General features: G+C 39.0%; 1 protein-coding gene across 4 annotated transcripts in view; it reads right to left on the reverse strand.

Annotated features, from left to right (window-relative positions):
• The window catches only part of KNTC1 (kinetochore associated 1), a 71,910-nt gene that overhangs the window by 9,953 nt on the left and 38,569 nt on the right, over positions 1–23,388 (reverse strand). For 3 of the 4 annotated variants that reach the window (XM_070475160.1, XM_070475161.1, XM_070475164.1), the window contains exons 34-53: positions 22,429–22,709; positions 21,382–21,554; positions 20,679–20,776; positions 19,992–20,130; positions 19,361–19,417; positions 18,688–18,851; positions 17,907–18,014; positions 17,480–17,608; positions 16,725–16,841; positions 15,597–15,706; positions 14,041–14,248; positions 10,514–10,603; positions 8,719–8,890; positions 8,574–8,632; positions 8,226–8,442; positions 7,012–7,085; positions 5,796–6,006; positions 5,567–5,676; positions 3,154–3,200; positions 1,680–1,758 (exon numbers count right to left, since the gene is read on the reverse strand). In XM_070475160.1, the coding sequence (XP_070331261.1) occupies positions 1,680–1,758; positions 3,154–3,200; positions 5,567–5,676; positions 5,796–6,006; positions 7,012–7,085; positions 8,226–8,442; positions 8,574–8,632; positions 8,719–8,890; positions 10,514–10,603; positions 14,041–14,248; positions 15,597–15,706; positions 16,725–16,841; positions 17,480–17,608; positions 17,907–18,014; positions 18,688–18,851; positions 19,361–19,417; positions 19,992–20,130; positions 20,679–20,776; positions 21,382–21,554; positions 22,429–22,709 (2,643 nt within the window). The remainder of the gene's footprint in view (positions 1–1,679; positions 1,759–3,153; positions 3,201–5,566; positions 5,677–5,795; positions 6,007–7,011; positions 7,086–8,225; positions 8,443–8,573; positions 8,633–8,718; positions 8,891–10,513; positions 10,604–14,040; positions 14,249–15,596; positions 15,707–16,724; positions 16,842–17,479; positions 17,609–17,906; positions 18,015–18,687; positions 18,852–19,360; positions 19,418–19,991; positions 20,131–20,678; positions 20,777–21,381; positions 21,555–22,428; positions 22,710–23,388) is intronic. The other variant, XM_070475163.1, reaches the window with a different exon arrangement.

Consider the following 23,388-nt stretch of genomic DNA (forward strand, 5'->3'; position numbering starts at 1 on the left):
ACTAGTGGTTAGGACTCTGTACTTTCACTGCCCAGGGCTCAGGTTTAATACTTTGTGGGGGAACTAAGATCCATCAAGCCATGTGCATGGCCAAATTAGAAAATAAAAAAAAAGAAAGATTTAAGTCTATGTTTGCCCTTGGGGGAGGGGGTTCAGTGGTTCTCAAACTGTGTTCCATGGGACCCTGCCTCGGGGCTGAAGGGTTCCTCAGTCTTTCAGAAAGAACAGGGTGAGAACCACTTTCATAATAACACCATGATGGACTCTACCATTTACACTTTGTTAATACTGGCTGACCAAAAAGTTCAGGTTAGGTTTTTCCATAAGATGTATGGGAAAACTCGAACAAACTTTTTGACCAACCCAAAATGTGCACTCATAGTGCAAAAGCAGTGGTGGGTAAACAGCAGGAACACCCAACTGCTGTGACAGCCACTGCATTCTTCACATTTTCAGCACTGAAAACAAGAGAGATGTTCACTTAAGAGGGTTCTTGATGAAGCAGTAAAAATTAATTTTATTAAACCTCAACCCCTGAATATATAACTGAGTTCACATTTGCATACACATTATTAATTAATCAAAATGTATTCATTAATGTCTACATGACACAACAGGAAGTACACATAAACACAAAGCGGTGCGATGATTTTCTCAGGGAAAAGCACTTGTATGACTGAGCTGGGAGCTGAACCTGGTCCGTTTCAAGGAACATAATTTTTATTTACTTGCTAGGATAACTATCAGATAAACTAAGATGCAAGAGAAAGAGGGATTTCCTTCCTGCTGCTTGTCATAAAGGACAAACAATCAGCATCTTAGCCTTTCCCTCTTTCTTCTTTCCATCCTTTGACCTACATCTTTCCTTTCCCTCAGCTCCAACTGCCTCAGAGAGCACTTTTTTTTTTTTTGGACCATGTCCTGTGGCTTGCGGGATCTCAACTCCCTGACCAGAGAGCAAACCTGAGCTTTCAGCACTGAGAGCGCAGAGCCCTAACCTCTGGGCTGCCAGGAAAGTTCCCCAGAGAGCATTTCTATATGGACAAGCCTGAAGGTCAGTCACATGCTTTGAGGGATGAGGGGAAGTTCTGACTAGTTAAGAGTTTAGTGGGGAGGGGTGCGACAGGTCAGGCAGGGCTTGGAGACCAGAGTGGAGCCTTCTCCCAGGCCTGCTGGTTGGGGGTCCCTGGTGTTAGGAATGTGACTGGGGGCCTCCCTGGTGGTTCAGACAGTAGAGAGTCTGCCTGCAATGCGGGAGACCCAGTTTCAATCCCTAGGTCAGGACGATCCCCTGGAAAATGAAATGGCAACCCATTCCAGTATTCTTCCCTGGGAAATCTCATGGACAGAGGAGCCTGGCGGGCTGTAGTCCATGGAATCACAAAGAATCGGACACTACTGAGTGACTTACACTGGGCCAGGGTGTTAGGACAGTAATCGTGGATAACCCATGGGAACTGTCAACAGTTGAACCACTCAGTTTGCAAAATAGGATGTTTCTGTAGGCAGCACTAAATGGAGCTCAGCAGATACTACAAACCTCATCTACAGAGTAAGACATAGTTCGAGTAAGTACAGAGAGAGCATTATCCTAGTCACCAGTCAACAGTAAATACGCAGAGGAAAAAATGTTAGGCTGAGATACAAAGATAAGTCTTGACCAAGTTTTTAGAGCTTACGGTTGTGGTTGATGTTGCAAAGATGAACAGCATTCTTGAACTATAATCAATTGGACGAGACAGAAGGAGATACAGGACTCTGAAAAAATATTTTTTTATTACCTTTAGATTTTAATTTAGTGACTGATTAGTAAAACAAGAGACTTGCTTTATTATCCATAAAAAAACAGCACCAGACAGCCCAAACAAAGGCCTGAAGGGCTATGGGTCAAGGCCACTGTTTACTTTCCCCTCTAAAGGATGCTTAATCTGTTCTTGGGTTCCTTCACAGCTAAAGAAGCTAATAAAGACACAAAAGACAGGCCTCACTCTTCTCATCTAGGAAATGGCTAAGCAACTGATCGTTTAAATCTCTCTGGTTAAGAAATCAATACAAACCATAGCTGCAAAGTACACTGAACACTACTATACATGGAAACTTGTGTTTTAATTCACAGGACCTTGTTAGTGGAACGTTTTAACCTTGGGACTCAGGGCAGACTGCCTGCCTTCCCCCCAGCCCCCAAGAGAAGGGCAAGATGGATCAGGCAAATTGGAGGAAGAAGGGATAGAGATTCCAGTGGGAAAAGGCAGGAAGTTATGAAATTGCCATGAATTACTCTCTGGGATTTCCATCTTGGGAGTTTTCTCTATTAACTATTCCCCCTAAGCCCTTCTGTGTTGGCTGCTTCAGTCAGATGCTCCAGGAGCTTCCTTTTGCTCAGACAAAGGTGTTCTTGCTCTTGAAGGACGAGCAAGGACGAGGGAGTGCCCAGAGGGAAGGAGAGCCTGGAGTGGGTACTAAACCAGTTCTGCCCAGATCAGGAGAAATTCTTTTCTGGGGTTTATCTTCCTATATCCTCTCTATCAGATCTCCAGGGCTGATGTAGGGTGGAGAGCTTCATGAGTAACCTGACCTATTGACACTTTTGGCCTACACCAAAATGGCAAGAAGCTGGCATGCATGCCACCATTCCCTCTCCCATGCCTAAGCCAAGCATCATTAATGGACTATTGTGTTTTCTGATTTGAGCACCGATAAGAGTCTGCTCAAGACAGCAAGCCATTACCAATCAGAGTTATAGTATGTGACACCGATGTGCCTTTCTGGGTCTCAGTCTTAGGTTAGAAGTGAAAAAGGAATCCTGGTGGCCCATATCTGAACCAGCCTAGCTTGACAGGGACAGAGAACACGTACAAGTCTGGGGTCAGAGTCCTCGCTACGTAAGAGTTTTCCTTTGCTCATGGTACATTCTCTGCTAAATGTACGAACTCACAGAGGATTCAGAAACTCTGGATCTTGGTTGTTTCTTATTCATTTGACTGGAGATACTTAAACACACTCATAGTCATGTGTCAATGAACTGATTCTTCTCAGAGGTTCTGATCCAAGTTATACTAAGAAAGCCTTTTTTAAAACCATTGGTTTTAAAATCATTAGTAAGATTCCTATTGGGCAACAGGGTCTAGACAAATGTAAGCAAAGGAAGAATACCTTCGTAGTGTTTCATCTTCTTGAAGTTCAAACAATTCTGATGGTGTCTTTGAAAAAGTGGATAAACAAGTTAAAAACAGAAGAAATTGACTGACTACATAAGCTTATAAAAGTCTATTAAATGAAAAAGTCCAACATGCAAAATTATATTTACAGGAGGGGGTACGGTGCAGTAGCAGAGTACATACTTAAGAGTGCACAAGGCCTGGGGTTCAACTCCTAGCACCTCCATGTTTGATGACAACAAAGGAAAAAAAGATTTATAAAAAAAGATTTGTAAAACAATTACATTTGCAGATAAGAAATTAGTGTAATTCATCACTTTATGAGAAGATTCTTGCTTTAAAAATGGGTTTACTCAAATTCATTCGGTCAACAAATACATACGGAGTGCTTACCATGCACCAGGTATAATTCTGAGCACATGGTTCCCTGAGTGAACAAAACAAATATTCCTGTCCTCCTGGAGTTTACATTCATTGTGTAATTTTTAAAAGGAAAGGACTCTGAATTGTATGAGTTGTCCATTAATTCAGTATGTATTTATGGGGAGTTACACAGAAATGCATTAGGTGCATTAGGTGTATAAACACAGTTTCTAGTCTCACAGGAATTTCAGTTTAGTGTTCCAGATTTATGCATGAGTTAAAACATGGGGCTTTGAGTGTCAACCATAGATTCTATGTGGCCTGGATATGCTTCTAACTCTTCTGTTTTCACTGATACATGGTCCTTGCTCTCGGTAAACACTTAAAAAATACTTGTTAAATTGAATTACAAGTGATATAAAAACCATGAGTTGAAAAGCTAATGTCACATCAGTTATACTATTTGTTTACAAATACATTTTTTTCCAAGGATACCTGCCTAGGTGAACAGAAGAATTACAGAATCTCCTTAATTAAGTACTGCCTGAAAACTCAAAAGAAACAATACAGAAAATTTTGCATTTGGATTGCTGAATCCCATCACAAATTTAGATGTTAATATTATTTCTAAAAAAACTGACATTATGTGTCTCCTTACATGATACACTGAAGAGAACATATCACCTATAGAATATTGTTGCTAAAAATCCATAACTTGAATCCAATCATGAGAAACCTCAGAAACATAAATCCAGAATGAGACATTTTGCAAACCAAAGAATCTGCACCCTCCAAAAAAGACAAAGTCTCAGCACAGATAAAAGAGTTAAGTAAGAATCATCAATAGAGACTAAGTCAGGGCTATGGGTGGTGCAGGCAGGAATTTAGAGAAGAGCAGGATATTACATTGTCTCAAAACACCTCCCTTAGTAATTACAAAAGGAAATATAGTAACTGTGTCTGAGAGATATAGACAACAGTGTAACCAAGTTATCTAAATTCACATCCTCTATTTGGGCAAAGAGGCATCATGTGCCTCTAAACCTCATACCCTGGGAAGGACACCCTATCACCCAGGTAACATACTGCCCAAAATGCAAAACTCCAGTATTATCATGAGGACACAGAAAAGCCCAAGAGGAGGGGCCACTGACAAAATAACGAGCCTGAACTGTTAAAAAATGCCAGTGTCATGAAAGACAGAAAAGTTATGGAACTGTTCTAGAGTGAAAGAAATTACAGACATGACAAATACAACACATAATCCCAGATTAGATCCTGGTCTCAGAGGAGAAAATTACTACAAAGAATATCATTGGCACAACTGGTTAAACTGTAACATGGACCATAAATTCAAGTATACAAACATAAACATATACGTATTTTATCAATACTGTATCAAAATTGTGTCTGATTTTTATAATTATACTGTGGTCCAATAAGAGAAAAATCTTTGTTCTTTGAATCACACACCTAATTATTAAGGGTAAAGGGGCATGACACATGGAATTTACTCTCAAAGGGTTTGGAAAAATGTTATGGGTAAACATATTACAGGGAGAATGATGAAGTAGATGTGGCAAAATGTTTAAAAACTGACAGATCTGGGTGGAGGATACACAGCTAATTCTTTTGTACTATTCTTGCAACTTTTCTGTACCTTTAAAATTATTTCGAAATAGAAAATAATCATATGAGCCTAAAGTCTAAGCATGGGCCACTTCTATTATATGACAGTTCATCTGAAATCATCAATTAAAAGGAAGACTGTATCAACTATATTTCAATAAAAAAAATACCAACAAGTGAAAAAAGAAAAGATAGACTAGCTGCAAAATAATATTTAAAGGAAAAGAAAAAGTAAACAACTTCATTAAAACTCATCAGATAACAGAAGGTATTAAAATGCTCAAATGTTCCTTCTTCTAAGATTCTGTGCTTCTAATGAGAAGTCATATCATGGCGAGACACATAACTACCCTCTTTTTTGAGAAGACGCCACTGGCTCATACTCAACAACAGACACCATCAAAGCAAGCACTTACTTCACCAGGTTTGGCGGACGGGCACAGCCATTTTTCCAACAACATGTCCCAGACTTTTTCCAAATTAATATCATTGACTTCAGCTATTTCTTTAGCAGCTGTGTGAATATCTAAGATATTCAAGATAAAGAATTAAAAAGAGAACCCCAAGTTTTCAACACAAGATACCAGGGAATCAAAAGGATAATTCTCCTTGGATGGAGAGATACAAAAAGAGTTTTGCCCTCACCAGGATAATCTTTCCCAGATGAATTCTGAATTCTTTGATTGATGCTGGGATGTTCGTACAGACTGACAATGAGATGTACTGGTTTTCCAATCACTCTTAAATACTCTGCAGTGTTCAGCTTGTGGGCTATGAGCACAGCTTCCGTGCCTGATCGCCGGTACTGAACATGAAGCTTCTTCAACAGAGCTTCAGCTTTTTCACGTGTCTCATCCTTTTAAAAAATTCCAAGCAAACAGAAAACTTGTTTTCTAAATCTTCAGGGAGACTAAAAATCCACCTTTATCGATCAAGGTCCCTTCCTGCCTTAGTTACAACCTTAGTACCTACACCAAGCCTCATCTTCTTTCTCCAGTTTAGGTCTCCAACCCTTGAAAACAATCTATCACCAGGGTGGGCTGAAAAGGGATGCTAGAGAGCACAACTTAAATTAAAAAGAAAGTGGACTCTGACAACCTAGAGAGGTGAGATGAGGGCAAGGGAGAGAGGTTCAAGGAGGGGATGTATGTACACTTATGGCTGACTCTCACTGTGGTACAGCAGAAACCAACACAATGTTGTAAAGCAAGTATCATCCAGTTAAAAATAAGTTTTAAACAATAAATAGAAATGTGAACCTTAAAAAAGCAGCAGAGCCTGCACCCTAATGCTTATAACAGCATTATTTATAATAGCAAAGATATAGAAGCAACCTAAGTGTCCACTGAGATAAATGGCTATAGAAGATATAGTGTGTGATGTGTGTGTATATATATATATAAAGGAATACTACTCAGCCATAAGAAAGAATGAAGCTTTGCCATTTGCAACAACATGGACAGACCTGTAGGGTATTATGCTTAGTGAAGTCAGTCAGACAGAGAAAGACAAATATTGTATGATATCATCACTTATCTGTGGAATCTAAAAAATACACGAGTACATATGCAAAACAGAAATAGACTCACAGATAGAGAAAACAAACTAGTGCTTACCAGTAGGGAGAGGAAAGCTGGAAGGGGTACAAGAATAAGAGGCATGAACTACTATGAATAAAGTAAATAAGCTGCAAGAATATACTGTACAGCACAGGGAATATAGCCCGATATTTTATAATAACTATAAACGGAGTATAACCTATGAAAATTTTGAATCCATATGTTGTACACCTGAAACTAATATAATCAGCTATACTTCAATTTAAGAAAGAGGAGCCTTCCATTTTACAGCTCAGACCCACCTGAGATGGGATATTCTGAAGCCACCTCTCGGCTAAATAGAGGCAGAATTTCAAACTGGACATCTTGAAGGAACCTAAACAGATAAAAAAAAGACTTAAAAGAAAATCACAATCCTTTCAAGAAAATGTATTTTAGCCAAATTAGCCAGTTTTAAAACGACAGAAAGGCATACTCATAGTAAAAAAAACAGTTTAAACAGGACAGAAGAAGACAAAGTAGGAAGCACAGTCCACAGATGGCCATCTCTTTAGCTTCTATTCCCATTCCCTAGACCTCTACATGCTGCCAGAAGTTCTCTGTGTGCAAGTGTGCACGCATGTGTACAAGCATTTTATTCCAAATGGGATAAGATCATATATGGAGCATAATCTGCTGTTCTCAGTTAATATATATCTCGGATATCTTTCCCAATCAGCTACACAGTACTCTATTCTATGAATATTCTTTATTTTTTTAAACTGGTTTTTGATAAATGAGCATTTAGAAAAATTACTTATTTTCAACTTTTGTTACAATCGAAAACATGGCAGTAAGTGTTTGTGTACCTGTCTGACCATGTGACAGTGTCTGAGGTTTCGTTACAGAAAGTACTTATGATTGGACATGAGAGGGTACGAGTTTATACTCAAGTTGGGTGGTGTCTCTGGCACTGAGCCCCAAGCAAGCAACACTGCATCTTGCTTAGTTCACTGGTGCCTCTTTTTTTTTTAATGTATTTATTTAGCTACTCCAAGTCTTAGCTGTGGCAGGCAGGATCTTTAGTCGTGGCGTTTGAACTCTTATTTGCAGCCTGTGGGCTCTTAGTTCCTTGACCAGGGATTGAACCCAGACCCCCTGCCACTGGGAACAGAGTCCTAGCCACTGGACCACCAGGGAAATCCCCTCACTGGTGCCTCTTTAACATATGACAGTGTTACAAGGGAGGACAGGGGGCAAGTATATTTCTTTACTTTTATAAAAAAAATTTTTAGCCATGCCACGCAACATGTGGGATCTTAACTCCCTGATCAGGGACCGAACTCCTCCCGCTGCATTGGAAGCATGGAGTCTTAACCACTGGACTGCCAGTGGAGTCCCATACATTTCTAAGCTATCATACTTCTTCTTAAAAGAAATGGAAGGAAATCAAAGGAGTATCATTTTTTTTTTTTTAACAAGTTACAAAAACCACATAGCCAACCATGTGAAGCCCAATTAATGAAAGAATCCATACCTTCTGGGACATCCTGGGCAAGACTGATGGCGATGGCTACGGCCCACTCTGGGTTAACTATGGACAACAGGTAGGATTCGATGGTTTGAGTGATCTTGGATATCTCCTTGTTAATCATTGTTGAGGATTTACCCTGTGTTAACTGCAGGAGCTTGGGCTTCAGCTTTTTTTCAAAAACGTGTTTGGCTGTAGACACATACAGAGTGTCCAGAGAGAACTTCAAAAAAGGGAAAAGTTATATGACTGACTTATATGCTCACTTTTACGGGCTTTACATAAATTTTTCTACAGAGCTGCTGAAAGAATTATAGAGCAAACATATGACTTTCATGAGTTTTAACCCATTACCTTCATTAATTTAGAAACTAAGAGCAAGGTTGGGAAGGATTCTTCACTGAGTTCTGTAGCTGGAAAGGAAACAAAGATAGCATGATTTACCTACGTAAAAGGTTTTGGCTATTCAGGACAATTCAAAAGAGGTTAATGAACATACAGAGAATTTTCCAGAAGCTCTGTGCTGTGCCAAAGAATATTAGGTGAAAAGGCAGTCTGGTTTGGGCAGCTGATGGCAAAGTTATGACGTGCTCCAACATATACTGATGTTCTAGGTCCACTGGGGGAGAAATTCTTCTGTATGACTTCAAGTGTTTCAGAAGACTTAGTGCCTGTATTAAAATTAAAAAGGTTTATTCCTGTGAGATTAAACTAATCGTTAAGCATTTTATGTCTAATTCTATACTATCACAGGATACCATTCCTGGGACAGTCTCTCCTCATGAAGATGATCAAAACCTTTCTGTAGTTTTACCTTTAAAACTATTACACTATTTTTCTAAACCATAACTTTTGTGATTACTAAAGAAATTACACTAATTTCCACTGGAAATTAAACCACCGCAACGCTGTTGCTGGTGGGATGTCATACTCCAGTGTTCGAAGTTCTCTATACTCTCTTCAAATAGTTTTAGATGTATCTTAAAAATACTCGATTTCACTTTAAGTACATGTGCAGTAGATCTAAAATGAATCCTCTATATCCTCTTTTAGGGCTTCCATAGCTTCCCAGGTGGCTCAGTGATAAGGAATATGCCTGGTAATGCAGGAGACATGGGTTTGATCCCTGGATCAGGAAAATTTGCTGGAGAAGGAAATGGTAAACCACTCTAGTATTCTTGCCTGAAAACTCCCACCAAGGACAGAGGAGCCTTGTGGGTTACGCTACATGGGGTCACAAAAAGTTGGACATGACTGAGTGTGCACACATGCATCCTCTTTTAAGTTTATATCTTATATTTTGGGGGCCTGTATAACTTTTTTTTTGGTTGTACCTAAAGGCTTGAAAGATCTTAGCTCCCCAACCAGGAATTGAACCCCAGCAGTGAAAGTGCTGCATCCTAACCACTGGAATGCCTGGGAAATCCTTGGGGCTTGTACTTTTTAAATCAACCCATTTTCTTTTGATTTTTAAAAGCTAATTTAAGAAAATATATAAGCTTCTATGACCAAAATTTGTAAAAGAATAGGAAGTTACTAAAAAAGTGTTAGTTGCTCAGTCGTGTCCCACTCTTTGAGACCCCATGAACTGTAGCTTTCGGACTCCTCTGTCCATGGGACTCTCCAGGCAAGAATACTGGAGTGGGTAGGCATTCCCTTCTCCGGGGAATCTTCCCGACTCAGGGACTGAACCGGGGTCTCCTGCATTGCGGGCAGATTCCTTACCATCTGAGCCACGAGGGAGGAAGCCCAGTAAGTTACCGCAAGTACTCAAACAGAACTGAGTCCAGGACCTACCTAATATAGAAAGCTAAGTCTGATTCTGGGTCTTACGTGCTTTGGGATTTTTTTGCCAGATGACAAATATTTTTGCCTTAATTCTTCTAAATCAGTCTTTTAGTGGCTTTGTACTTTTGGCAAGTTTTAAATTGCCCCAGTAGAGCAAAAACTGGATTAAGATAGAACATGAAGAGGGGACTTCTCTGGTGGTTAAGACTCTGTACTATACTCTGTACTTCCGATGCAACGGGTGCAGAGTCAATCCCTGGTTGGGGAACTAAGATCCTACATGCCACGAGGAGTGGCCAAAAAAGAAAATAAAATAAAATAAGATAAAACATGGAGAATAAAAAACTCTTTTTACTCTGTATCCCTTTAAAGAAAAAGAGTAAAAAAAAATGTACAGTTTCAAGGGAGCTCAGAGAACAGTTCAGAAAGACACCAAATGAAAGTAATTTAAAAAAATGATCCAAATTAAAAACATAATTTTAAAATCTATGATATATTTGTTATACCTGATTAATATTAATGTTGGTTATCTTCTCATCAGCTCTTTCTATGACTTTCAGGACGACTTCAATCATCTCATAGTCATAGGGATCCAACTGCATAAAAACAAAAATACATCAAAACTGAAGATGTTGCCAGGCTGGTTGATGTTACCGGTTATGTTCATCGGCACAGATTATAAATATAACACCTCAGTAAATTACCATATTAAATTAGATTATTCTTTTAAAAAATGAACTAACATTTTCTAATCTCTAAAGTCAACTCTTAGAATAAACACATGTGCTTTAAAACATTTTGAAAGCTCTTTTTTAAAAAAACCTGTATGAGGCAAAGTTGGTTGAATAAAGAAAAATGTTCTTAAGGGACTAAAAACCTAGAAAAACAAACATATCAAAATTTTACAATTTTATACGATTTTTAAATTAGAATTCTATTTCTGTCTTTTATGATGAGAAAATTAGAACAGGATAAAACTGACCTTTTCTTGGAAATGACATAATTAAGAGTATGGGCCCCCAAGTAAAACCTTTTCAAAGGACTTCATTCCAGCTATAATCACATACAAGCTACAAAATCTAGCTGGGTGGTATCTATATATGCTTAGAAAAAGAAAGGAAATATTTCCTTTGTTCTGTTTCTGCCCACATACCATTACTTTAAAAAAACAATTTAAATGCCAACTAAATTCACATGAATAATAACACTGAACAAAGTGAGAAGATGATTTCTATAGTACCTATAGATTTTGAGCTCGTCTATATTATTTTTGGTTGAATTACAGACAAAACTTTAACTGAAGTATTTCTTGTAGTCATATAATTTTATTTCCCCATTCATCCACCTTCATTCCCCCATCAAACTACCCCTTGATCTCAAAGTTCCAATTCTCAGATCTCCAAAAAAAAAAAAAAAAAAAAAAAACCAGACAAGAGCACAAATACACTTCACAAGTGTATGAAGATATTCCTTGAAATAACTTATAGGAATCAAAATTTGCAAACAATGTAAAAGTCCATTCATAAAAGCCTGGCTAAACACAGGATGTCTCATCCACCTAGTGGAATAATAAATACATATCTGCTAAAAATGGGAGAGATGTCTATTTACTGACATGTAAAATATGTTAAATGAAAAAAAGAGAGTAAAAGGATAGTCTATTTAGTCTTTAAGGGATTAGATCTGATAGAATGCCTGATGAACTATGGACAGAGGTTTGTGACATTGTACGTGAGACAGGGACCAAGACCATCCCCATGGAAAAGAAATGGGAAAAAGCAAAATGGCTGTCTGAGGAGGCCTTACAAATAGCTGTGAAAAGAAGAGAAGTGAAAAGCAAAGGAAAAAAGGAAAGATATTCCCATTTGAATGGAGAGTTCCAAAGAATAGCAAGGAGAGATAAGAAAGCCTTCCTCAGCGATCAATGCAAAGAAACACAGGAAAACAACAGAATGGGAAAGACTAGAGATGTCTTAAAGAAAATTAGAGATACCAAGGGAATATTTCATGCAAAGATGGGCTCCATAAAGGACAGAAATGGTAGGGATCTAACAGAAGCAGAAGATATTAAGAAGAGGTGGCAAGAATACACAAAACTGTACAAAAAAGACCTCCACGACCCAGATAATCACAATGGTGTGATCACTCACCTAGAGCCAGACACCCTAGAGTGTGAAGTCAAGTGGGCCTTAGAAAGCATCACTATGAACAAAGTTAGTGGAGGTGATGGAATTCCAGTTGAGCTATTTCAAATCCTGAAAGATAATGCTGTGAAAGTGCTGCACTCAATATGCCAGCAAATTTGGAAAACCCAGCAGTGGCCACAGGACTGGAAAAGGTCCATTTTCATTCCAATCCCAAAGAATGCTCAAACTACCGCACAACTGCACTCATCTCACACACCAGTAAAGTAATGCTCAAAATTCTCAAAGCCAGGCTTCAGCAATACGTGAACTGTGAACTTCCAGATATTCAAGTTGGTTTTAGAAAAGGCAGAGGAACCAGAGATCAAACTGCCAACATCTGCTGGATCATCGAAAAAGCAAGAGAGTTCCAAAAAAAACCATCTATTTCTGCTTTATTGACTATGCCAAAGCCTTTGACTGTGTGGATCACAATAAACTGTGGAAAATTCTGAAAGAGATGGGAATACCAGACCACATGACCTGCCTCCTGAGAAACCTATATGCAGGTCAGGAAGCAACAGTTAGAACTGAACATGGAACAACAGACTGGTTCCAAATAGAAAAAGGAGTATGTCAAGGCTGTATATTGTCACCCTGCTTATTAAACTTACATGCAGAGTACATCATGAGAAATGCTGGGCTGGAAGAAGCACAGGCTGGAATCAAGAATGCTGGGAGAAATATCAATAACTTCAGATATGCAGATGACACCACCCTTATGGCAGAAAGTGAAGAGGAACTAAAGAGCCTCTTGATGAAAGTGAAAGAGGAGAGTGAAAAAGTTGGCTTAAAGCTCAACATTCGGAAAACTATGATCATGGCATCTGGTCCCATCACTTCATGGGAAATAGATGAGGAAACATTGTAAACAGTGTCAGGCTTTATTTTTTTGGACTCCAAAATCACTGCAGATGGTGATTGCAGCCATGAAATTAAAAGACTCTTACTCCTTGGAAGGAAAGTTATGACCAACCTAGACAGCATATTAAAAAGCAGAGACATTACTTTGCCAACAAAGGTCCGTCTAGTCAAGGCTATGGTTTTTCCAGTGGTCATGTATGGATGTGAGAGTTGGACTGTAAAGAAAGCTGAGCGCCGAAGAATTGATGCTTTTGAACTATGGTGTTGGAAAAGACTCTTGAAGAGTCCAAACTGCAAGGAGATCCAACCAGTCCATCCTAAAGGAGATCAGTCCTGGGTGTTCATTGGAAGGACTGATGCTGAAGCTGAAACTCCAATACTTTGGCCATCTCATGTGAAGAGTTGACTCAATGGAAAAGACCCTGCTGCTGGGAGGGATTGGGGGCAGGAGGAGAAGGGAATGACAGAGGATGAGATGGTTGGATGGCATCACCGACTCAATGGACATGAGTTTGAGTAGACTCCGGGAGTTGGAGATGGACAGGGAGGCCTGGTGTGCTGCAATTCAGGGGGTCGCAAAGAGTCAGACACGACTGAGCGACTGAACTGAAGTGAACTGAACTGATATTTAGTCTAAGATCTACGTTATCTACCGAATTATTAACTTTTTATCTATAGGAGTAGGATTATAGGGAAATTTACTTTTTGATTTATACGTTTCTCTGTAGTTTGATCTTTTTCAAAGAATGTGTGCTATTTTTAAAAGTCTGGAAAAAAGGGCTATTTTTATTTTGGGGGGGAAAAAAAGACAGGAAAAGTGCTATATTAAACTATAATTAGGAATACAGAAATCTAAAATTTTCTGAAAATACTTTACAAAAAAATATAGGAGTTACTTTTCCAATTTGTTACCATATACCTGATCAGTTAAGGGTAGGAAGGATGTTAGAAATGACCCCGACGCATTCATTTCGCCATTCATCTACCTTATGCAGTATTCCACTAAGACTGATGACCAAATCTTTTGTGCTCGTCAGTAAAGGAACCATTTCGAGGGCTTTGGCCAGGAGTTTGGAACGCTGCTGCTTTGTGGGTCCTGTGCTCACGTCTCCCTGGCTCTGGCTGGAATTCGTGTTGTGGAGGAGTGTTTCAATGAACAGCTGAAGGGCCGCATCAGCATCCAGCTGAAACGTGCTGAAATGAGCATTCCGTTACACATGAATCTCCCAGAACGCGTGCCTTTCTAGACAGAGCTTCTCACAGAAAACTCAGGTTTACACATCACAATTTTAAAGTCATTTCCTGAAATTCTAAAGGTCATCTAAATTTATTCAGTGGGACTGCCTGAGGCAAAAGAGTCACTGACAACCAAAGAAAAATCACCAACACCATGTGAGCATAAAGATGGTGAAATGAGCCTGACAAAATTAGAGCTCTTTAAATTTCACAAAAGAGGTCAATACCAGAAAACAACAGGCAAAAATCTACCAGTTTAAATTAAAAAAGAAAAGGGAGTGTGTGTACCTCATTCTGGCTTTGCAGCAGTCCAAACTGAAGAATGGCAGAGTTTTGTTACATTGAAATACAGGTAAGTCAGAGCTACTTAGAGCTATGAGTAGCCTCCAGTTCCTGACTTGCAAGTCCAGGATGGTAACAGCCAGGGACAATACTCCCCACCATTCACAAAGACAACGAACTAGATCCCTGTCTGGTGAGGAAGGGCACTCAGCAGTCTCATTATCAAGAACTCAAGATTCTACTCATCTGTCACAAACTGGGTGAGGGTTACGGCATCCACGGTATTTTAGAAATGATCACTTATTATCTGATTTTGAGCAGGGCACCTGATGGGGTATGTTCACTCATATGTAAATTGGTGATAATATACAATAAAAATGAAATGAGGTGATGTGTGGAAAACCACTTTGAAACTAATAATGGACCAGCAGATTTAATACCTAAATTTATCAGGCAGATACAACTAAGATGTAAATTATAAATTGTTTGATTGTTCTCGCTACACTAAGCTGTATCTATAGATAACATTTAGTCTTAGATTTTTTTAAAAGTTATTTAAAAAAAAAATTCTCCCTAAATCATACTTTCCACCAATTTTAATTTAAGATTGCTTTGAGCCCCTAAGTTGATCTGATACAGAAGTTTACTTGTTTGGAAGAACATCCTGAGCTTCTCTGATCATGTAAATGGTCTGGATTCTGGAACAACCCAGATTCCTGGGCCTCAGCCCAGATCTGCCGAATCAGAACCAACAGTGGAAACCAGGAATCTGTATTTGTAACCAAGGGCCCTAGGTGATGCTTATCGTGAGGCAAGCTGGGAAAACACTTAACAGTGAGTTTAAAAGGTGATATAGAAGAGAATTTAATCTGGTTTGGATTTACTCAGTGTGGGGCTGAGCAAAAGAAAACACCAGAGGTCATGGGTCATATGTAATAATCATTGTTAATCACTGTGTTCTCTCATTAGGATTACCAGTTTGTTACGCTAACAGCAAAAATACTACTGAGATTTAAAGAATTACCTGCAATAATCCAGAATGACGCTTGTGTCCATATCTATATTCTTCACGAGAGCTTTGATGAGGTCTTTCTTGGTGAGAAAATGTTGCCTGAAAACTGGCTGGAAAGAAATCTAGAAATAAAAAGAGCAAAAGAAAAAACCTGCTAAACTGAAATGTATCAGAATAAGGGTACCATCATGTCATGCCCTTTCACTGTCCACTTTTATAGAGAAACATTTTTCTACAGCTCCTTCAACTTTTACATTACTCAAGCTGAACATCACTCTGAAATTTCAGGTCCAAAATCTCTCAGTCATACTAATCCCTGGCGCTTCATCACTAAAGTATGGCAGTTAGCAATGAATATTCTGGAATAGGAATGAGGCTTCAAAATACATATTCAAAATATATTCTACAGTGGTTCCATTCCTGATAAGTCAACTATTTGCAAATAAAATAAAATGCTTTCATTCACAGTAAAGAAAACAGGATTTTGCTCTCGTAAATTGAAAAACAAGGGCCACTTACTGCTCCCTGGGAGGAGTTGCTGAAGCTTAGTATACCTGTATTTACATTTACATATATTATCTTTAACCTACTAACACACAAAAAAGTATGAGGTTAAAGGGCAGGCCTGGAATAGCTTTAAATGTCAATTAATACTAGATACATTCCTAATGAGAAGGCTTAGTGGATGAAATATCAAGCTTCTAATTTACTTAAAAATAGAGCAAAACGAAAATGAGGCAAAAGGTCCTTATTTCTTTGAGATTGAAAATGTGGGTACTTCATATACCTAAAACTTCTGTGCCACAGTTTATATTTACATATAACTCTCCAAAGGGCTTCCCTGGTGGCTCACTGGTAAAAAATTTGCCTGCAAAGCAGGAGATCTGGGCTCAATCCCCTGGAGGAGGGCAGGGCAACCCACTCCAGTATTCTTGCTGGGAAAATCCCATGGACAGAGGAGAGGAGTCTGGTGGGCTACAGTCCATGGGGTTGCGAAAGATGTGGACACGACTGAAGTCACTGAGCATGAGCATGAGCAACCTCTCCAAAAGGAAAGGACAATGAGCCCTTTGTTTTACATTTTTCAACTGGGTAATTATCAGAATAGATGAAACTTCACAGCACTTGAAGAATACTCACACCAAGTTTACTAAGGCGAATACCCCACCAGGCATCAGTACTGAGTTCACAGAACTTAAACTTCGTTTCTATTTCCTGACAGAGACTGGCCAGCTGAGAGCCCACCAGAGATATTGCCTAAAAAGTTAAAATAGAATTAAAATTAGGTTGCAAATAGAGACTGTTTTAATACTTTTTATGCAAAACTCAACAATAAAAACCATAATTTTCAGTCTTTCCTTATGGTGACAGTTGGAATGTTTCATGTTGCTTTGTAAACCATCATTACTTACACTTAGGTAATAATTACTTTGGTAATTTGGCTTTTAGTGTGATGCCATAAATTTAGTCTGGGTTTCTTTCATAAGAAAAGGCCCAATTTGAGCTATCCTACAAGTAAAATCCCCACAAAGGGAAAATTTTAAAACAAACATTAAAGACAAGTTCTGCATCCATTAAACTTGTCCTATGAAAAAGAACTGGCCCGTGAATCTAAGGTTTCAAATACACTAGAGTAAGTATAGGCAGTGAGGTTCTGTGGCTGCATACAGATTTAAGAAATAAAAAAATACAGTTCCCTGGGTTGAGCAATGCTTAGAACCTGCATTTGCAATCTCTGGAGTGTCGCTCATTAAGGAAAAGCTGGGAGAAACCATGTGAGTTAGCTTGATGATGCTTCTGCTAAATCTTGAAAAACTGGTGGCAAGGCCAGTTTTATTTCTTTCGCTAAATCTTTAATTCTTCAGGAACCGAAGGTGTGCCTCCTTAGGTCATACCAATATTTTGTCGTAATTCTGCCATGCTTTATCTGTGAGTTTCCAGAGATTCTCAAAGACTTCTTTTTGTGGTAAGAGAGTGCAGTACCCCAATGCCAAGTCGAGATCCACCAGGCGACAATTAAATACCTGTAGGGAGAAAGCACCTGGAGAAGCAAGTTCCTCACAATTAAAACAGAACTCGGTCTCTAAAGGCTGATTTGCCACTAAATTTAATTTTAGACTCTAAGAAAGAACAAGCGTTGCACAAGAAGTTATTTATAGTAAAATAGTTCCAACTTGCTGCTTAGGTTTCATGTCTTTTATCACTATTACAAATTTAAGGAAAGCAACTCTAACAAGTTCTATGTGATAGAGCACCCTTACCTTCAAAAGCAACCAGGGTGAGGACAGTGGAGAGGGAGAAGAGCTCGGCACAAATACTCACTTTGTACAAGAGCGTGGTGGCATTTCCCCTGATAAACATAACAGCTTTCTCTTTCAATTCCATAACAACATGCCTGGATTTAACTAATGGGGCGTCTTCAAACAACTTCTAAAAAAAAGAAAAGAATCCTCAGGTCTATTTCTATGAGCACTTTGAAAACTCTTCTTAAATATTAAGGGAACTTCGAAAATTCACCATGATATGCAAACAGCACTGTCATTTAATCTATAATGACAGAAATTATAGATGTGAAGGGGATGTGAAGGGGAATTAACTGGGAAAGAACAAAAATAGAGCCTTTTAAAATACTCTGTACCTTGATTATAGTGTTGGCGGCAAGGTGAAAATACATTGGTTGACATACTTAAAATATGTGCATTTTAATTTTGAAAGCTATACTTCAATAAAGTTGTTTTTTCAAAAAAAGAAAAACTGGCATTTAGTAAATATCAATAGAGTAGTAGAAATAAATGCAGTTCCTTCTGAGACCAGCTTCATAAGCAAGATATCAATAGATAGCTTGTCTTCTAGAGTCTTTTCATAATGTTCTCAGGTAATAATTATAATAGTTTGGGCCACAGTAAAAACAAAGAGCAGATGGACAATTTCCGATAAAATGTAAGCATTTTTGTAGATGTTCAACAGATGTTTCCTAAACCTGGCAAATAATCCATTTCCTTACTACAAAGCCAAATGGGGAAACGTGGGCCCCCAATTCCTGTAACAGTGCTTTTGTATCTATATTCTTGCAAACTGAAAGTATTTGTTCTTAAAATAATACCTTTTCGCTCAAACTGGCATTCATGAAGCTTGACATAGAGTGCTGAAGGCAGGTACCAAAGGAACCAACCACAAATTTTAGGGCCAGTTCCCACTGGCTAGATTCCTGAAGGTTCTGAAGCAAGGCAGAGATGGAATCGATAACAGGTACCATCAAGCTGTCTCCTGTGAAATGATGAAAAACAATTTTACTTGAATAAAAATATTTTAATCTTTAGAATTTTTTTTAAATAAACAAAGATCATATTTGGAAACTGTTTTCAGGGGCAGTCTACTTCTTCAATGCACACAATAGTCATAGAATTGGTTCTCAAAGTTAGTAAATGAGAGTTAACAAGAGGCCTGATTGAAACCGGAAAATAGCTAAGTACATGGTGATGGACGTACTTTGATTTTAACTTGCTTATTCTGAGATGCGCTAAGTCATGAGTTGAAGAAAACCACTTCTCCACTTGGAAGACCAAAATGTAGAACAGATTCATAAAAGTTAACACTAGATAAGCCAAATGACCCACTCTCCTGACTGTTTGGAAGAGTAACAGTGTAACAGTAGTAACAAAGAAACTACACTAAGGACATTGTATCAGGTTCATATTCAGGATTTCAAGAACTTTCTGTACTGGCAAATTTACAAAATTGAAACACAGTGGTTATACGTGTCTGATGCCAAATACCTTCACTGGTGAAGCAGTATGGTAAGCTTGTAGAATCCAAGGGATATCTCTTGCTTTCTAGAAAAGAGAATAAACCCAATAACTCTTTTATAGAACACAAAGTCCCAAGGATACTTTAATATTGTGCCCTTATCCAATAACGTTCTAAAGCAATCTGCTACTTAAAAAACGCAAGTATACATACAGACAAATACACAGAAAACTGTACATCCAGACCAAGAAACAGAACACTATGAGCTCCCAGAAGTCACCCCCTTGTCTCCTTCTGGTCAACCCCCCAAGAGTAACCACTATCCTCATTTCCAACAGCATGGCCTCCTTATAGCTTGTTTTTTATGTAAATGAAATCATACAATATGTATTTTTATTCCTTGCTTCATTTGCTCAGCAGTATGCCTACAATATGGAGAAGGGCATGGCAACCCACTCCACCATTCTTGCTTGGAGAATCCCATGGACAGAGGAGGCTGGCAGGCTATTGTCCATAGAGTCACATAGAGTCGGATACAACTGAAACAACTTAGCATACATGCACTCATGCCTACAATTGATTCATCCATGTTACTGTGTGTAGCTCCAGTTCCAAACCCAGAAATACACAGGAAAAAGATATTACACAGATGAGATTTACCAGCCAGAGGTACAAGTGATGAAATCAATTCATAGATGACAGGGAGCACCATCTGTGACTCGAGAACTATTCCATCTTCACTGAAGAAGTCACAGTAAGACCACTCCTCATATGGATCCTTATGAGTTCCGAAAGAAGTCTAAATATCAAAGAGTACAGAAAACACATAGATAAGGACACTGTGGGACACAGATACCCTCTTCACTGAGTAGAATCCAGAATCAGATCTATTAGAGCCAAATGTAATTTCAGCCAGACTATAAAGTTTGTTTCTTCTGGTCAAGGGCTTAAAATAATGCTGCTTTAAGTTGAATTGTTGCTCAGGGAATTTCCTGGCAGTCCAGTGGTCAGGATTAGGTGTGTTCACTGTGGGGGGTCCGGGTACCATTCCTGGTCAGGGGTGATCCCACAAACTGTGAGGCCAAAAAAAAAAATTGTTACTCTGGACAATGTCCAGAGATGCCATGTTTGAGACCCCCTGTTTCAAAAGAGTGCAAATTAAAGCCAAAAAATGTGTGACTAGAAAAGAGAAGTGGTCTCATGATCTTAAGTAGTTCTGTGGTGCAGAGTAAGAAAATACAAGAGGTAGATTCAGTATTTTTCTAAACTATGCAAATAATTTAAGAGTGGTGTATAATGGATTGGGCTGGGGTTCTGTTTAAGGAAAAGATATTCAAAGTAATTTACTTTCATGAGAATTCCACAATCATCCATTTGACACTGTCTGGAAAGCTCTACTGCCATCAAAGTATATTTACAGAGTTCTAAGGCATCCAGCAAAAAATCTGAAAGTGGAGAAAAATCATTAAAAATTATTTCATGTGTTTAGAATAACAACAACAAATCTTTTTAATAATTACCATTCAAATTCTAAGACAGGCCACAAAGTAGAGAGAAAGGTTTTCACATAGCTCTGACTACCCTAAATAATACAGGTCACTATTTTCCTTAAGCCTGACTGGAAAGTAAGATCAGATCACCATCCCCTGAAAGTGAGTATTGCCAACAGTCAGAAATGATATTGTTGGGACTTCCCTGGTGGTCCAGAGGCTAAGCCTCTGCACTCCCAATTCAAGGGGCCTGGGTTCGATCCCTGGTCAGAGAACTAGATCTCACATGCTGCAACTAAAGACCCCGCATGCTACAACTAAGACCTGGCACAGCCAAATAGATAAATAAATATTAAAAAAAAAAAAAAAGACACTGCTAACTTTGGAAATATTTTAAAATAGTAATCCCCACAGAGATTCAATTATAAGTGTCCCTTTGTGAAAGGGGGTAATGATCTCTCCATATCTCCACATGTCCAATTGTAAGGGGATAGCATTAGCTAGATAAAAATGGAATGAAGCAGAGAACATAGAACTATGTAGATTATAAATCTTGTCACCTGGACTGCAGATGGTGGCAGCCTGGCATGCAAGGTTGTGTATCTCAGAGGGAAGATTCAGACCCACAGGTACTGTCATTGGAACGCCACTGGCCAACATGTGACACAGCTTCTGACACATCAGGAACAAGAATTGCCCAGTGTCAGCGTTGCAGTGATATTTAAACAAGTCCCTTTGGAAGAAAGCAAGTATCAGAAGTTAGAATACTCACATGGAAAGCAGATGTGTTTGCCTTACTTAGACTAATATATAATCACTAACAACATGTACAAGGTCTTTAAATGTTTTCACAGTATACAGTGAAAACTTGCTTGGGGTACTGCTGTAGTGCAAGAGGATCTACACTCAATGGCTCAGTTATCTGAACCATTCAGATACTTAGGGGACGGTCAGTTACTAGACCGTTCTATGCCCCCTTTTTCTGACCCAGGTAACCAAGACAGGCTCTCAGGGTAAGAAACCAAGAATCATTTCTGTGGAAGTGAAAGGGTCACCAGCCCTACCTATCTTTTTAAATTTTTTTATTGCTTGTTGAAAATAAGGCTTATAGTTTAAAAAAAAAATGCTGACTAAATTATAGCTGCTTTACAATGTTGTGTTACTTTGTTGTGCAGCAAAGTGAATCAACTACACGTATATACATACATATGTGTATATATATCCTCTTTTTGCTTTTTGGGATTTCCCTCCTATTTAGGTCACCACAGAGCAGAGTTCCCTGTGCTAGACAGTAGGTTCCCATTAGCTATCTAGTTCATACATAGCATCAATAGTATATATGTGTCATGTCAATCTCCCAATTCACTCCCTCTCCCCTAATCCCCTTGGTGTCCATATGTTTGTTCTCTACGTCTGTGTCTCTAGTTTTGCTTTGTAAATAAGATCACCTATAACAATTTTTTTCAGATTCCACATATATGTGTTAATATACGGTATTTGTTTTTCTCTTTCTGACTTACCACCAGCCCCATCCTTATCACCAAAGAAATAAAAGAAGTCGGTGTTCCTTTCTGATGAGCTGTGTGATCTGGGGACCAAGAACTCACCTGCATCTTCTCAATGCAGCTTCCACGTCCCCATCACTCAAGGCCCTCAAGGTCAGTTCGGCTTCCAGCTCTCGCCTGGACACCTGCAGGGTCAGAGCCTGTCGGTGCAGCTTGGACTCGGCGCTCGGTCTCTGCTCCTCGGCGGCCCGGGGCTCTGCTGGCCTCCGGGGTTTCTGTTTAGCCTGTGCAACTTGGTGAGCTTTAATGTGCTGCTCCCGGAGCTCTGCTACCAGGGAACTATTGCTGTAATCTTCAAATGAAAGAAAGACCTCAAAGTTCTCCTGCAGCAAGGCAAGCAAGACAAAGCCCCATGTCTATTCAGTTCATCCATGGTTGAACATCACTGGTGTGTCATGAACCTCTCTTTTCTCCCTTGTAAATTAAGAATTTAAGTATCTATATTTCAAAAGTAACTTATATAAAGGTTGAGACAGGGGAAAATATCACTTTAACCCAGGGTTTTTCTAACTTCAGCACTGCTGAGTGTATTTGGCTCAGTAATTCTGTTGCAATTCTAAACCTACTGTAATTCTAAACCTAACCCTGAACAGAAGGAGAAAGGGGTTAAGTTTGTGCAATTCCAACCTGGAGGCTTGAAGAAGCCAGCTTTGCTCTTTTCTGTAATAACTCTTGGTTGACTTCTAACTCCAGAACTAGGATTTATTTTCCGACCCAATAAAAATAGTCCTCCTGAAGCCCAAGGAAGGGCACCAAGAGGCAGTGGCAGTGAGGGAACGTTTTTCTTTGACACTACACTTTAGAGCAGGGTTTCTCTATCTGCCAGGTAATTGTTTCCTGCAGAGGCTGTCTGGGTACAAGAGGTCGTTTAGCAGCATCCCTGGCCTCTCCCCACTACACCTGGCACAAGGAATGTTCCACAAATAGTAGCATAACTAAACACGACTTTGCTTAGATCAAAACTGTTGCTTTAAAACATCTGCAATTTTCAAATTTAAGAAG

The sequence above is a fragment of the Odocoileus virginianus genome, chromosome 12 (assembly GCF_023699985.2).
Source record: "Odocoileus virginianus isolate 20LAN1187 ecotype Illinois chromosome 12, Ovbor_1.2, whole genome shotgun sequence".
Classification (NCBI taxonomy): Eukaryota; Metazoa; Chordata; class Mammalia; order Artiodactyla; family Cervidae; genus Odocoileus; species Odocoileus virginianus.